General features: G+C 42.3%; 1 protein-coding gene across 1 annotated transcript; it reads right to left on the bottom strand.

The window, feature by feature from the left end:
* Window positions 1-5,594: 5,594 nt before the first annotated feature.
* Window positions 5,595-14,904, bottom strand: calm1a (calmodulin 1a). The gene is made up of 6 exons (XM_034111308.2): window positions 14,787-14,904; window positions 7,998-8,028; window positions 7,726-7,869; window positions 7,455-7,561; window positions 6,804-6,939; window positions 5,595-6,692 (listed from the first exon to the last, which is right to left on the bottom strand). Exons 1-6 carry the CDS (start codon window positions 14,787-14,789, stop codon window positions 6,664-6,666), a joined length of 450 nt encoding a protein of 149 aa, XP_033967199.1. The 5' UTR covers window positions 14,790-14,904; the 3' UTR covers window positions 5,595-6,663.
* Between the last annotated feature and the right edge of the window lie 446 nt (window positions 14,905-15,350).

Here is a 15,350-nt window from a genome sequence, read left to right as displayed (position 1 = left end):
ATAAAATACATAAAGGAGTCTCAGTCCACTGGTCCCGAAAGAACAAGCGGCTGGGTACCCGACTCAGATAAGCGTTAGAATATTGATGGATGGAAAATTCTTCTTTTTTTCAGCTTTTTACAGTAAAATTAATTAACACAAAATTGCGACATTGGTTGTTTTTCATTGGAAATCATATGTTTTGTTTTAGTAAAGATTAAAAAAATTATGTAGTTCTTCATATATTGTTCAAATAATTAATATTGCACGATAATTAGTGACTGCACACGGTTCATTAAGAGTTTGAATTTCAACTCACCCAATATCTAATCTGAATCTAAATCTGGCTGATTCTCCCTGAAACTAGACGCCCACTGTTGGTGATCACAGTCAGTGTTAAAGTGAAAAAAAGAGAAAATATTGATATTTTGGAACTGCAAAACGACACGCCAGTGTTTCTAAAATTTGATTGTTTTTCAGCGCTAAAAAAACATTTTCTATAAAGGTTATACCTGGGGTTGTGTGTGCATTAGGTTACTTACATGAGAATCTTTTTTTAGCAAATGTTTAGTGATTTACACAAAGGAACAAAGCATGTTGGGAGTAAAGAGGATACGTAAAGAGGATACGTCCCCAGCTGACCCAGAAAGCGACGCAGGTTCTGGTCCAGGCTCTCGTCATCTCACGCCTAGACTACTGCAACTCCCTCCTGGCTGGTCTACCTGCATGTGCCCATCCGACCTCTGCAGCTCATTCAGAATGCTCGTCTTGGTCTTCAACCTTCCTAAATTCTCCCACACCACGCCGCTCCTCCGCTCCCTCCACTGGCTTCCGGTAACTGCTAGAATCCACTTCAAGACAATGGTACTTGCGTACCATGCTGCGAATGGATCTGGCCCTTCCTACATCCAGGACATGGTTAAACCGTACACCCCAGCACGTGCACTCCGCTCTGCATCAACAAAATGGCTTGCTGCACCCTCGCTGCGAAAGGGACCCAAGTTCCCATCAGCAAAAACACGTGGGTTTGCTATCCTGGCTCCAAAATGGTGGAATGAGCTCCCCATTGACATCAGGACAGCAGAAAGCTTACACACCTTCCGGCGCAGGACTGAAAACTCATCTCTTTCGACTCCACTTCGCAGCGATAGAACTATTAACAAAGCACTTATATACTAATAAAGGACTGGCTTACCTAAAGCCAGTTGAGTAGCACTTGAAATGTTTTTGCTCTATGAAACCTGATATGATTCTGTTTTCTTCAAGTTTGTATTTTGTTGGTCGAACGCACTTATTGTAAGTCGCTTTGGATAAAAGCGTCAGCTAAATGCAATGTAATGTAAAGACACAAAAAGGAAAATAATAACCGTAAGATTTAGAATATCTTTCCATACAGTATCATGGGACGTCCAACACACACTCTCTTGGCTGTCAGGTGAGGAACTTAAATATGTGTGTGTGAAAGCTGGAGCAGGAGTTGTGTGTGTGTGTGTGTGTGTGTGTGTGTGTGTGTGTGTGTGTGTGTGTGTGTGGTGTGTGTGTGTGTGTGTGTGGTGTGTGTGTGTGCTGTGTGGTGTGTGTGTGTGTGTGTGTGTGTGTGTGTGTGTGTGTAGTGTGTGTGTGTGTGTGATGCTTATGACACGCTGGCAGTGAAGAAGCACAGAGAAGCATTGATGTGTTTTTTGTTGGATTAAAACACTTTTTAGGCCAAACACTTAAATAAAATCAGCTTCAGCATCAGACTGAAGCACAAGGCCTCTCAGAAGGAGGGGGGAGGTTATTTGTTTTTAAGACGCACTGTGAATCTCTTTTCATCCCTCCTCCAGTCCTGCCTGGGTTTCTATTATTGTCTTAGCCCCCCGTCTCCTCAAACTCCCATGGGTTTCTCTCCCTCTTCTTCCACTTCCACCCACCACATGCCTGACTCTGTTGCCTAGCAACGCCTCCTCATCTGCAGACAGACGATCTGGAGAAGTCCTTGTGACCCCCCCCCCCCCCCTAATAAACACTGCCATACACTGATGGGCCAGTAGATAAGTGAGGGCGTGACAGTTCATAACACCAATAGTGCTTGGGACAACTTGTTTTAAAAAGCTCCTTTAATCAGAATCAGAATATCCGGGGGATATTGGGTCGTAGCTTCATTTCAAAATCTAATTTAAATATATAAACATAAAAAGTTAACGAAAATGTGCAATGAATATGCAAAAAATAGAAAATATTAATATATAAATGACAAAAGTAGCAAAAAAAATATTAAATTGTGTTTTTTAGTAAAATATAAACATTGGAGAATTATGTGCAATATAATGCATCATGTACAGTTGCAAGATGTGACCACCCTTTGGAACTTACCTGGATTTCTGCATAAGTTGCCTCATAAAATATGGTTCTGATCTTCATCTAAGTCACAACAATAGACAAACACAGTCTGCTTTTAACTAATAAAAACTAAACAGCTGTGTGATTACTTAAAAAACATGATTATTTGAAGATTTTCAGTCTGGCTTTAGAACACCATCATAGCACAGAGACAGCTCCTGGTTAAAGTCACAAATGGCATTCTAATAGCCTCAGACAAGGGACTTGTCTCTATTCTTGTTTACTCGATCTCAGTGCTGCATTTGATACTATCGACCATGATATCCTATTGCAAAGACTAGAGCACTTAGTTGGCATACAGGGAACTGCTTTAGGCTGGATTAGGTCCTATCTATCTGAACGCTCTCAGTTTGTACATGTTAACGATGAATCTTTCACGCAAACCAAAGTTAGCCATGGAGTGCCACAGGGCTCAGTGCTCGGACCTATTTTGTTCACATTATATATGCTTCTGTTAGGCACTATTATAAGGAATCATTCTGTACACTTTCATTGTTATGCGGATGATACTCAACTATATTTATCAATCAAGCCTGATGAAATTAATCATCTAAATAAAATGTAAGACTGCCTTAAGGACTTAAAAACGTGGATGACCTTAAACTTTTTGATGTTAAACACGACCAAAAACTGAAGTTATTGTACTTGGCCCGAAGAATCTACGAAACAAATTATCTAAAGATATACTAACTATGGATGGCATTAATTTGGCCTCCAGTGAGACTGTAAGGAATCTTGGTGTTATATTTGATCAGGATTTATCCTTTAACGCCCACATAAAATCAATTTCAAGGACCGCCTACTTCCATCTACGTAACATTGCAAAAATCAGGCATATCTTGCCTCAAAACGATGCAGAGAAACTAGTCCATGCATTTGTTACTTCTAGGCTGGATTATTGTAACTCTTTATTATCAGGGAGTACCAAGAAGTCAGTCAAGTCGCTTCAGCTGATTCAAAATGCTGCGGCTCGTGTACTAACCAGAGTTAGGAAAAGGGACCACATTACTCCTGTTCTGGCTGCCTTACACTGGCTCCCTATAGAACACAGGATAGAATTTAAAATTCTTCTTCTTGCCTACAAAGCCCTTAATGGGCAGGCGCCATCTTAACTTAAAGAACTCATTATACCCTACTATCCTACTAGGGCATTGCGTTCCAAGAATGCAGGGTTGTTGGTTGTTCCTAGAGTCTCTAAAAGTACAATGGGAGCCAGAGCCTTTTCTTATCAAGCTCCACATTTGTGGAATCAGCTTCCAGTTTGTGTTCGGGCGGCAGACACCCTATCCGTTTTTAAGAGTGCGCTTAAGACCTTCCTTTTTGATAAAGCTTATAGTTAGGGCTGATTAGATTCAGCCCCTAGTTTTGCTGATATAGGCTTAGTTTGTCGGGGGACATCTTACTTCTTCCTTCTCTCTGTCTATACCTGTGAACTCTCATGTTCCGATTAACCCAGCTTCCCCAAATGTCTTTCTTTTTGGTGTCGATATACGCCGGGATCCGGAGTCATGGATGATCCTGCGGTCCTGTGTCCTGGATCGCGAGCCCTGGATCGCGAGTCGTGGCTGTGGTCCTGGATCATCGGTCCTGGATGGATATCCTCGTGGATTCATCTTCCTATTATACACACATGCATTTCCAAACATTTGGACTACCTATGTAGCAAATGTATTATCTTTTCAATTTACACACGGCATCTATTGCACGTCTGTCCGTCCTGGGAGAGGGATCCCTCCTCTGTTGCTCTCCCTGAGGTTTCTCCCATTTTTCCCTTTAAACTGTGGGTTTTCTTCAGAAGTGTTTCCTTGTACGATGTGAGGGTCTAAGGACAGAGGGTGTCGTATTGTCATACTGATATTCTGTACACAGTGAAGACCACTGAGACAAATGTAACATTTGTGATATTGGGCTATATAAATAAACATTGATTGATTGATTGATAATACCACACAAACAATTATATGTTTTCATGTTTTTATTGAACGCACCATGTAAACATTCACAGTGCAGGGTGGAAAAAGTATGTGAACCCCTAGGCTAAAGACTTCTTCAAGAGCTAAATGGAGTCAGGAGTCAGCCAATCTGGAGTCCAATCAATGAGACGAGATTGGAGGTGTTGGTTAAAGCTGCCCTGCCCTATAAAAAATACACACCAGTTTTGAATTTGCTATTCTTAAGAAGCATTGCCAGATGTGAACCATGCCTCGCACAGAAGAGCTCTCAGAAGACCTACCATTAAGAATTGTTGACTTGCATAAAGCTGGAAAGGGTTCCAAAAGTATCTCTGAAAGCCTTGATGTTCATCAGTCCACGGTAAGACAAGTTGTCTATAAATGGAGAAAGTTCAGCACTGTTGCTACTCTCCCTAGGAGTGGCCGTCCTGTAAAGATGACTGCAAGAGCACAGCGCAGAATGCTCAATGAGGTGAAGAAGAATCCTAGAGAGTCAGCTGGAGACTTAAAGAAATCTCTGGCACATGCTGACATCTCTGTTGACGAATCTACGATACGTAAAACACTGAACAAGAATGGAGTTCATGGGAGGACACCACGGAGGAAGCCACTGCTGTCCAGAAAAAACATTGCTGCACGTTTGAAGTTTGCAAAAGAGCACCTGGATGTTCCACAGCACTACTGGCAAAATATTCTGTGGACAGATGAAACCAAAGTTGAGTTGTTTGGAAGGAACACACAACTCTATGTGTGGAGAATCCAAAGGGTTCACATACTTTTTCTTGCAACTGTACATGTCAAAATGTGTATATTGCAAACACACTGGTGTGTTAGTATTAATGAAGATGTGTAATGCATCTTTTTCCTCATGAGAAGTGTGATGGACATTTTTCATTTCATGGAGTGGTTCTATTTAAAAAACTGGATCAACCAGGAAAAGATCAATCATGCTGTTTAAATCTCTGGTTTGAATAGTATTTCTCTCTATTTGCCAGTGTTCCTTTGATTTCCAAAGCTGTGCTATCACTTCATTTTGTATCCAACTGAGACTTGTTGTCTCTATTTTATCTAGTTGGTTTAAAACCAGAAAAGCTTTTGAATGATTGCTTATTGAGGAGATTCCGATGACAGATTCTGCTCCAAAAAGATGTTGCAAGTGTGCGTCAGTTTCCCTGCTCACACGTCCACTCTCAAAGACATCCCATGCTAGAAGCAGCACAGATGAGTCATTTTCCAGCAGCACTTCCCCCACAGAGAGAAAATACAGGAGGACCCACTGAGTTATAGTTCATGGTTTTTTATTGGAAAAACAAAATGTAAAGACTAGCATGTACAACTTGGAATGCAGATCAACTGAACTGAACAGTTGGACTGGGCGGGGCCTCGCCGCACCCACACACACACACACTTACACACGCAAGCTCACGCACAAACACAAGATAGAAATGCCGCACAGCACCGACCCTGCCCCCACTAAACTGAAATGAACACCCCCGTAGAATCATGATACCAGCTTTGAGGTAATAAACTGTACCCGAGTTTGGTGATAACCACAGATTGCAAATCTCACAGAACTCGATACTCATGATATTGATATTGCCCCAAAGTTGCTCTTGCACATGATCATTTTTAAGCCCACCCCTCCAAACATACAACACCCAAGGAGCTCAATCTATGCCGCACCCCCTCAAAAAAGGTAAACACACAAAGGATAAAGCGGATATCCTGACATGCCGGAAACACAGAATCTAAAATGAGTTGGTTATTCTATTTTTAAAGTGTTCTAAAAAATATCTCTGTTTCACCGACTTCATCAAGGTGAGCAACCTGGTTTACTCCCCCAACCTCCATCCATCTGTCACCTAACCCCTCCCTCCTCTCTGTGGGTCCCAGGCCAACCTGAGGACCCAACAACAGCCGCCTGCCACTGGGCTCTCAACAGTAACCCATCTAAAGCTGCATGCACGAAGAACAGAAAGAAAGAAAGACAAGACCTAGAATAAAGGCGATTGGCCAGCCCATAGAACAGTCATAACATCAGGCAGATGGAACCAGGAAGCAGACGAGCAGCGGCCAATCAGCCGGCTGCGGAGAGACTGCTCGGCTAACAAAGTGAGATCTGATTGGGCAGTGCAGTGCTGGGGGGCGGGGAATATAAGCCAGTACATGCAGATTCATTTTGAATTTTTCTTTTTGTCACCTTTTTTGAGCTTGTTTATATGGACAGATTTCAGTTTTCCAACATTCAGTTTAAGTTGTCTATACAGAACAGTATGAATAAATGTAGATTTTTGCAATAAGAGGTAAGTGAAACATTTGACTGATTCTTTGTCTTCAGTGCGAGTCCAGTTCATTTGGCGGTCATCATCTGAACAAATTCTGTGGGCGGAAACAAATAATAACACTCATTAGCAACAGTTTTCAGATTGTGTAAAACTGTTCAAAATAAATGAGTGTGGCTACGTTTGAAGACATATTGCTCTCCTGCACCTTCATAGTTGACCTGTCCGTCTCCGTCAATGTCTGCTTCTCTGATCATCTCGTCTACTTCCTCATCTGTCAGCTTCTCTCCCAGGTTGGTCATCACGTGACGCAGCTCTGCCGCGCTGATGTAACCGTTGCCATCCTGCCGAAGCACACACAGCATTACAGTCAGTCACACAGCTTAAAATGATTGTGGTGCTACACTGATCTGTGCCTGAAACGCCTGTTCTTGGTTAAGTAAGCTGTACAATATCCAGGGAGAAGTGAGTAAGGGTTTACGCACTATATTGATTTGTAGTGAAACTGAATCATATTTCATAGAGATCTTTTTCCCTGGTGATCCCTCTGATGTTGTCCGTCTGCTCTGCCTCAAAACTAGGATTTATGGAGTTTCCTGATGGTCAAAAAGCATTACTTTGCTAAACTAACACTTACTGCTGCCAACAGTAGCTGCCGTTAGCTCAGTTAGCCATTTTGCCAGTGTTTGCGTTGACACCGCTATCAAAATGCTAAAATATAACTTTCTGCATGTTTTTTTAGTTTAGGGAAATTCAGATTTTGTATGAACAAGTATTGAGTTTTAAAGCTTAACTGCTGATGAGAAAAACAAAATACATTTTCAGTTTGCCTCGCCTTCACAGCGCAACAGACACACACCTTATCAAAGACCCTGAAGGCCTCCCTGATCTCCTCCTCGCTGTCAGTGTCCTTCATCTTCCTCGCCATCATCGTCAGGAACTCTGGGAAGTCGATGGTTCCGTTGCCTTGAGACGCAGAGAAAGGAAGTTATAAATACAGTCAGTCAATAAACAGGGTTCCTGCAGGTTTCACCAACTCAAATGTAAGACTTTTTAAGACCCCGCGGGAACCCTGTATAAAGCTAAGAGAGGTTTATATTGACCAGCTCAACAAAATCCAGTCAGCATACCATCTGCGTCCACCTCGTTGATCATGTCCTGGAGCTCGGCCTCGGTTGGGTTTTGACCCAGTGACCGCATGACGGTGCCCAGCTCCTTGGTGGTGATGGTGCCATCTCCATCTTTATCGAACAGGGAGAATGCCTCCTTGAACTCTGGACAGACACAAGTGGGAAAGAAGAAAACTTAGCAACAGCAGATGTAACCAAACGCATGGGCAGAGAATGCGTTTACTGTAAAAGATGGAGAAACATGGTAATGTCTTTTCTTGTTGTCACCTTACCTGCAATCTGCTCTTCTGTTAGTTGATCAGCCTACGAAACAAACAGAGGGAAGGCAGAAAAAAGGGAAGAGATTACAAATTAATACAATTTGAAAAATACAAAATAGCTTCGTCTTTGAGGTAAAGGATTGGGCGCAAATAGTGACAGAATTATAAAAAAAACATGTCCGGGACCAACGCACTATTTATCCTGTACTTCCAACATTTTTAAAACGCATCTTCCTCAAACAGCCAATCAGCAACATCCATCATCAGTATGCGAAAAAGCACACGTCCCACCGTCCGGGACCTGTTATTTACAATATCGGACAAGTAGATCTTTCAATTGACTTGTCCGATGGACAAGTGACGTTTTCCGCCCTCATTTATTGACAAATTATTGATAAATTCAGCTTCCAAAAGGCAGAACTAATTCCCAAATTGTCCGTGTCCGCCATTGTTCGTTTAGAAATGTTAGTTTCGGTTCTGTTTGTCGATTCCTAAGGAAATGCATCTCGCCGCTTTCTGTACAGTTAGACGGGGGCGGGGCGGGACGTGTAGCACAGTGGCAGGGTTGGGAAGCAAAACTCGGGTCCGAGTAAGAACAAATAACAATTGTCCGGTACTGGGATTAATAAGAGTTGTGAGGACAGGAGGCGATGCAGAGTCCCGCGGACCGCAGCTCTCTCTCCCTATGCTCAGTATCGTATTGCCGTATCAGCTGATCGCTGCACGGTGCAGCTCAGCGCGCGTCTCTCTCTCTCTCTCTCTCTCTTTCTACACACAGCAGATTCGCTGTCCGTTTAACAGCCTCATCTTTGTGAAACTTTCTTATGTTCTTTCTCTAACACGTAATGAAGGTTATTAAAGGTGGGGTAGGTAAGTTTGAGAAACCAGCTCGAGATCGCTAGAATTTGAAAATACCCAACCAGAGAACATCTGCCACTCCTCCAACACACACGAACGCGCACATGACCAATGAGGGCACGAGATAAGTTTGTGCCCCGATGGAAGGCTGACAGGCAGGTAGGCCATCCAGTTATTTTAGCCGGGCCGGCTAAAATAATTGGTCGTGCTTTTTACAGTATTACGGCTTCCACAGATGACATTTTTTTATGGATTTTTTGTCAAAGCACTTAAGATATGCATTGCTATCGGGATGTTAAGAGCATTCCATGGAATATAACAAAAAGTGTATCTCGAGCCGGTTTCTCAAACTTACCTACCCCACCTTTAAGCTCCTATGTTGTTAATATTGACCACCATTTCCTTTATGAATTAAATCAGCCTCCCTGTCCGTGTCCTCGCGCTGTCCTCACATCCCCAGACCCCCAGACTCGGAGGAGCACAGGGATGTCAGTATTGTTTATGAAGCAGGGTATAGAAAGTACATTTAATTAAATGAAAATATTATTTATTTACTTTTACAAACAGTGAGCAGCTGGGCAGCTGCAGCATGTGTATTGCAGGACATGTGTTGGACACACAGACTGTGTGGTTGGACTCTGTCTCACAGGCAGGTTGCATCGTAATATCAGAGGAGACTGGGCCAATTGTACATTCTCAAACTGCACCACTTGGAACTAACTAAACAATTATTTTTATATAATTGTGTTCAATAACCGTAACAAAATTAAACAGTATGAAGTGATTTGTAAATAGGAATACAGATTTGCCTTAATGTTTTCATAAATATATTTTTCTCCCAGTTTGTCATGTGACTTATTTTTACCCTCTCAAAGAACCGGAATCGATAACCGGAATCGAAAAGCGTAACCGGAATCATTAAAATCCAAACGATACCCAACCCTATGTGTGATGCAGTAAAATCTTACGGTAAAAAACGTGGGAAAATGTAAAATACGATGCCGATCGATTTTTCTGGACAAGTGAAACATTTATTGGGACAAGTAAATTGCCAAACCCACTTGTCCATGGACAAGTACTCTCTAAAAACTTTTTTTCTTACACTGATCATACTGCAACAATCATAGGTCAAACCTTACACTAAATGGAAGTAGGTGACCACGCCCCCTAGCACAATTATACTGAAGTCCAGTCACAGCCAGTGACCAGCATCTACTATAATCACCATTACTACTATTTAAGAACATTGAGGGTCCTAGTTTTGGCTCTCCAAATGTTTGTGTCTGTGTACAACCTTTATGTCATCAAAGTGGATATCTGTGAGGTCTGCCACCAGCATCACTGCTTTTGGGGCGGTTTTTTTTTTCGCCTCGCCAACTCTTCCTCCCCCGTCCAGCCTTAACCCGCCACCAACTTTGCGCTGCTTCAGATCTACACATCTTCCTCCCACGCTTCCCCCGAAGGCTCCTTGTTTGACGCTGAGGCCGTCCAGTGCCCCTCGCACCATCACCAGACCTTCAGCTAGGCACTCGGCGTGCTTGCTGTTCTGCACACCCTGCTTTTTAACCTCGCCCAGCTCCGAATTGGTCCTCTGCAGGCAGCTCCTCAAGTCCTGCATCTCTCGGACCAGGCTGTCCATGCGGCTGGACGACGAGTCCATCATCATCTGCAGGAAGGCTCTGTAGTTCCTCTCCTGCTGCTGGACCTGCTCCCTGCAGTAGTGCTGTTGTTCGTCCAACAGGTCGTAGACGGTGGACAGGCTCACCAGATCCTCCTCTGGTGGGTACAGGGGGACTTGCTTAGGCAGCATGACGAGGGAATGGTGGCAGGAAGGGCAGGAATGATGTCTGAGCATGGAAGGAGCAGGTGGAGGCAAAAAATGATGGCCAGACATCTATCAGTCGATTTGTAAGATGGATGGATTGAGGGAATGGTGGACAAAAGATTTAGCCATCTCTGAATAGTTACATAACCTTTGGTGAGGAAACTTCAGTAGATTGCAAAACAAATGTGTTTCCAGTCTTGAAGGATTGTAGATAGTGGGATGGACTTGTAAATGGTGATCAGATAACTGGATAGTTGTCTTTCAATCCATTAGTTGTCAGTGGATGGATGACAGAAGTTTTCACAGTCCCTCTGGAGCGGGTGGCAAGGTCTCCCTCTTCCATTGGCTGAAATGATGGAAAGCCAGTCCTTCTGTTGATGTTCTCCTGGTTACGTGTCCATCCGACTGTCTGTCTCTCAATACGGTTGATCTTTCTCCCTGTCCTTGTGTCCTGCAGGATTGTGAATGTACGTGACCAGACGCTGTCCTTCCCCGGCTGCATCTGACTCCAACTGGCTGGGGCAAAACAGAACCCCACTGCCTGTGTCTTCATGTCAGTGAAGGCTTAGCTGTCTCTCCAACAGATATACAATAAAGATGGATGCACAGATGAAGTGTCCACCTCCTGCAGTAACTCAAGCGATGAATAGCCTTCAACACTTTGACAGACAGACAGATGGGGGAGGGCGTGTGTGTGTGTGTGTGTGTGTGTGTGTGTGTGTGTGTGTGTGTGTGTGTGTGTGTGTGTGTGTGTGTGTGTGTGTGTGTGTGTGTGTGTGTGTGTTGAGGCCAGGCCAGAGGAGGTCACCCAAACGTGTCAGGAAAATTGATTTAAGGTGTGTGAGGGTAACAGTGCCCAGACTAGGGGAGCTCTGTGTGTGTCTGTATGCAAGCGCTAAACTGTGGCCTGTCATCTCGCTGCTACAGTTGCAGCTCCTGGGGAGGATCAGTTGGCTGGTCAGCAGACCTCCAAGAGAGCATCACGGGTCATGCCAAATAACCCCCACCCCAATCCACACCAAGCCCCCAGGAAGTGCACCAGCCGATGAAGCAAATGTTTGTAGTGGCCAAACGATGGTACTGCATTTCTGTCCTAACATAATTTGGGTCTGAAAATACTTATTCCTCATTGACTTACATTGGAAAACAGACATTTGTAAATGTATACTTTTCTTTTTTTTCACCTACCAAGTGAAAACACTTTATAAAGTTACAACAACCCTACATTTCCAAGACGGTGGTAACAACAGCTAATAGGAGCACTGTGGTATCTTTCAGGAACTTTTCTAGTTCCGAATCCATTCTCAGCAAGACAATACTTTAGGCGGTGGCTGGCGTTACAGCAGTTTTACAATCATGTCAGATTTGTTTTAATAAACACGGCTTTATAAAGGCTTGTTTAAAGGTAATGAGCCGCAAATGGAAAACTGCCCTTTTTCTAAGACTTAACCAATAATGTAATCAATATAAATACATATAAGAATTTGCCAGATATTTAGAGTCGAAGCATGTACTGATTTTCTGAAAACCCTTATGAAATGTCTTAAGTATTTTTAAATTAAATTCATGAAAGTAATGATGATAATCCAATCTCTAAATATTGATATATGATTTGTAATGATATTTTGTAATTGTCTGACTAAGAGGGAGAAAATTGAGAATAATGGGCAAAGCTCAAATGTTTCATCTAAGGTATCACTGCTCTCAAGCACTGAAAGTTGTGCTTTCATAACTTGGATGAAGATAACAGCGAGGATGTTTGTGAGTGAAATTGAATGTAGGCATGAGTGTCTGTGCTGTAGTTAACAAGCTGCTAACCCCTCTAATACCCGGGCCAAATTCCTCTCAAGGCGCTGCAATGCCTGGCAACACAGAACATGTTCCTGTTGGACACGGAGTACATCACTAAATGTGGTCATTTTTGAAAGAACATGTTTTATTGGAGCATGACATATAATCACTACTACACTAAAGCAAATGCTGAAGGGAAGAAAACTTAGTTTTTATGTATATTCTCACTTCAAGTAGGCGAAACACGAGCACATTTGATGACTGACAAGACATGTATTTTTTTCTCTTAAATAAACCCCTGAATGGAAAGTCACCATGACAATTTCAATTTGCTACAGATATTTATTAATCCCACTGGCTACTTCCTGTATGAAACATTGTCTATGATAGATAGTGTAATACTACAGATGCCTGTGAGGGACAATAAATACATTTTGAAATCATCAAATAGGAATAATCAAATGAAGAGTTATTACTCCAAACCAGCTCATCCTGCTATTCTATTCAGTTGGGCTAACCCAAAGTTAAATCTGCAATCAATTATGTTACCTTTAAAAAGCTGCAAATGCCTACAAATCTCTATACAAAATCTCTATATAACCATACAACTTCAAGTAACTGTACTAAAGTCATTCTACTGGTGTAAAGAAAAAACAGTCTACTGGTTAAGACACGAAAATGAGGGAGGTGCACTATGTCCCGCAAATATTTCTCCCCAATACAACCATGCATTTAAGTGACATGTTGCAGTGCTGCAGGAATGTCTCATGGCGTTTACTGAAGTAGGAGATGTTACCTGCATAATGACGGAACAAACAATGTGTTCAACAGATTGCATCTTTTACACAGCGATTGTGTCCATTTATGACTTACATATAGCCTGGAGAAGGGGTCATATGATCACATTTCCCCTAATGATTACATGACTGCAAGCTATAAACTACAGATCATGACGCTAGCCCTGCCTGGGGACTGTTTCCAGGGACACTGACTAAGAACCTTCCATTGTGCATTGATGGACAAACAAAGCAGACCTCATATTTTTGCATAGCTATGTACCCAGAATAAACCGGTTTTATTTTTGCTTGGAATCGTCATGACAGATGGAATAGCCCAGACAGTTCTTCTTATATCAATCAGAAACCACCAAAAAAGTGAATAAAGCTTAGTGTTCAAATAATATCTTTAAAGCAACAAACTTAGATCTAGTTTATCATAGGGCAAATGGAACATGCACAGGTGTTACACCATATTACGTGACCTAATTAGGACTCTTGGTTATTATCACTGCAGTTTTTACAATGCTCACATAATGTACTAGGATTAGCTGTTATCAATACGTATTATGGCAAGTGACACTGTATAAATACGATTGGAAGGGTGATAAAACGCAATGTCCCATTTTAGAATCTTGTATATTAATTTGCTAAATTATAATTTATCATGCATTAATCACTGCTGATAAAGGTGGAGCTAATTACGGTATGTACTGAAATTACTGTATGTACTGCTGCTCGATATCTTAATTTATAATGTAGATTATAATCCGAATATTTAAAAACGCGTAGCTAATTCTGTTAAAAAAAATGTAAGTTAAAAATTGTAGTGTGGAGCAGCTTAAAATGGAAATACTTTAAGTACAAGTACCCCAAAAGGTACTTAAGTACAGCACTTGAGTAAATGTACTTCAATACATTACATTACACCATTGGCAATAGCTGTAGCAGCATAAACCGGTGTCCAATAGTGAAGATGTGTCTGTAACGACAGCCCATCGTCAGTCTCTTTCGTAGCTGTGAATCCAACTGGTCAAATATTTCGTTTCATCACGGGCAAAACAAATCTGATTTGTACAAACAATTTCGTTTCCACTATCGACGCCGAAGCAAAATAACGTTAACACTCTCAGCGATACAATGGAATGATGTTCCAGCTGTCAGGTAGCGAACATAACTCAAAGTGAATTTACCATTAGCTGTGATGCTAACATGGGCTGTAAACCGAACCGCAGCTACTCCTGCCAGTACGTGGTCACCTGCAACACGTGGAGTTACACTTCAGTGCTGAATTAATACCGCTATTATTCCACTGGTGTGCACGAGCTTAATCATAAATGATATGATAAACTCCTCGCGCTGTCTAGCACCCAGTGTTAACAGCTAGTCCGCTAGCGTTAGCTCACTCAACGGTGCAATGGAGACTGCAGCATATTAAAACAAAACGACTATCCGGAGAGAATTTATAACCCCTTTGTTGGCATATAATCAACCCAACGAAATATAAAGTCGCGCATATGAAGAAACATAATTGATAGAGTAGTAACTCACCATGTTTGTTCGGGTTGGGTACGTTGGTCTGCTAACGCTACAGGGAGAGAGGAAATGGAAGGTTGCCACTGAGCGAGGCTGGCTGGAGGCGGGCGGGCAGGACGAACCACTGCTGTACGGCTCAGTGTATTCCTCCGCACTGTGGGGGAAATACGGTCTATCAGTGAGGCGGCCTACTGTTTGCTCACACGCATACACAGACAGGAGCCTGATGCTGTGCGCGTACCTGTCTTTGGGGTTGTCATGTTTCCTATAGAGAAGTAACCCTTATCTTTGTTTTTCTAAGTTTAAAACGATGATTAATTTAGGAAAGCAAGCTAAAGACAGGTACACATTTTATATTGCATACTGTTTAAATCTGGATTAACCCATTATGGAAAGAGCTGACCATCACCTGCTGAAACCAAGACTAAGTACCAGGTCCTCTTCAAGTTCTCAATAAATAAAGAGCCAGCAATACTACTTGGCATAGCTCAACACCTTTTATTAATGCAGGACTGGCCAATATTCTGTTATTAATGTGCAGTCATAAACCACACAACCTGGCACCCATCACAGTGTGCT

The sequence above is a fragment of the Pseudochaenichthys georgianus genome, chromosome 22 (assembly GCF_902827115.2).
Source record: "Pseudochaenichthys georgianus chromosome 22, fPseGeo1.2, whole genome shotgun sequence".
Lineage (NCBI taxonomy): Eukaryota > Metazoa > Chordata > Actinopteri > Perciformes > Channichthyidae > Pseudochaenichthys > Pseudochaenichthys georgianus.
This window is presented reverse-complemented; position numbering and strand designations above follow the sequence as displayed.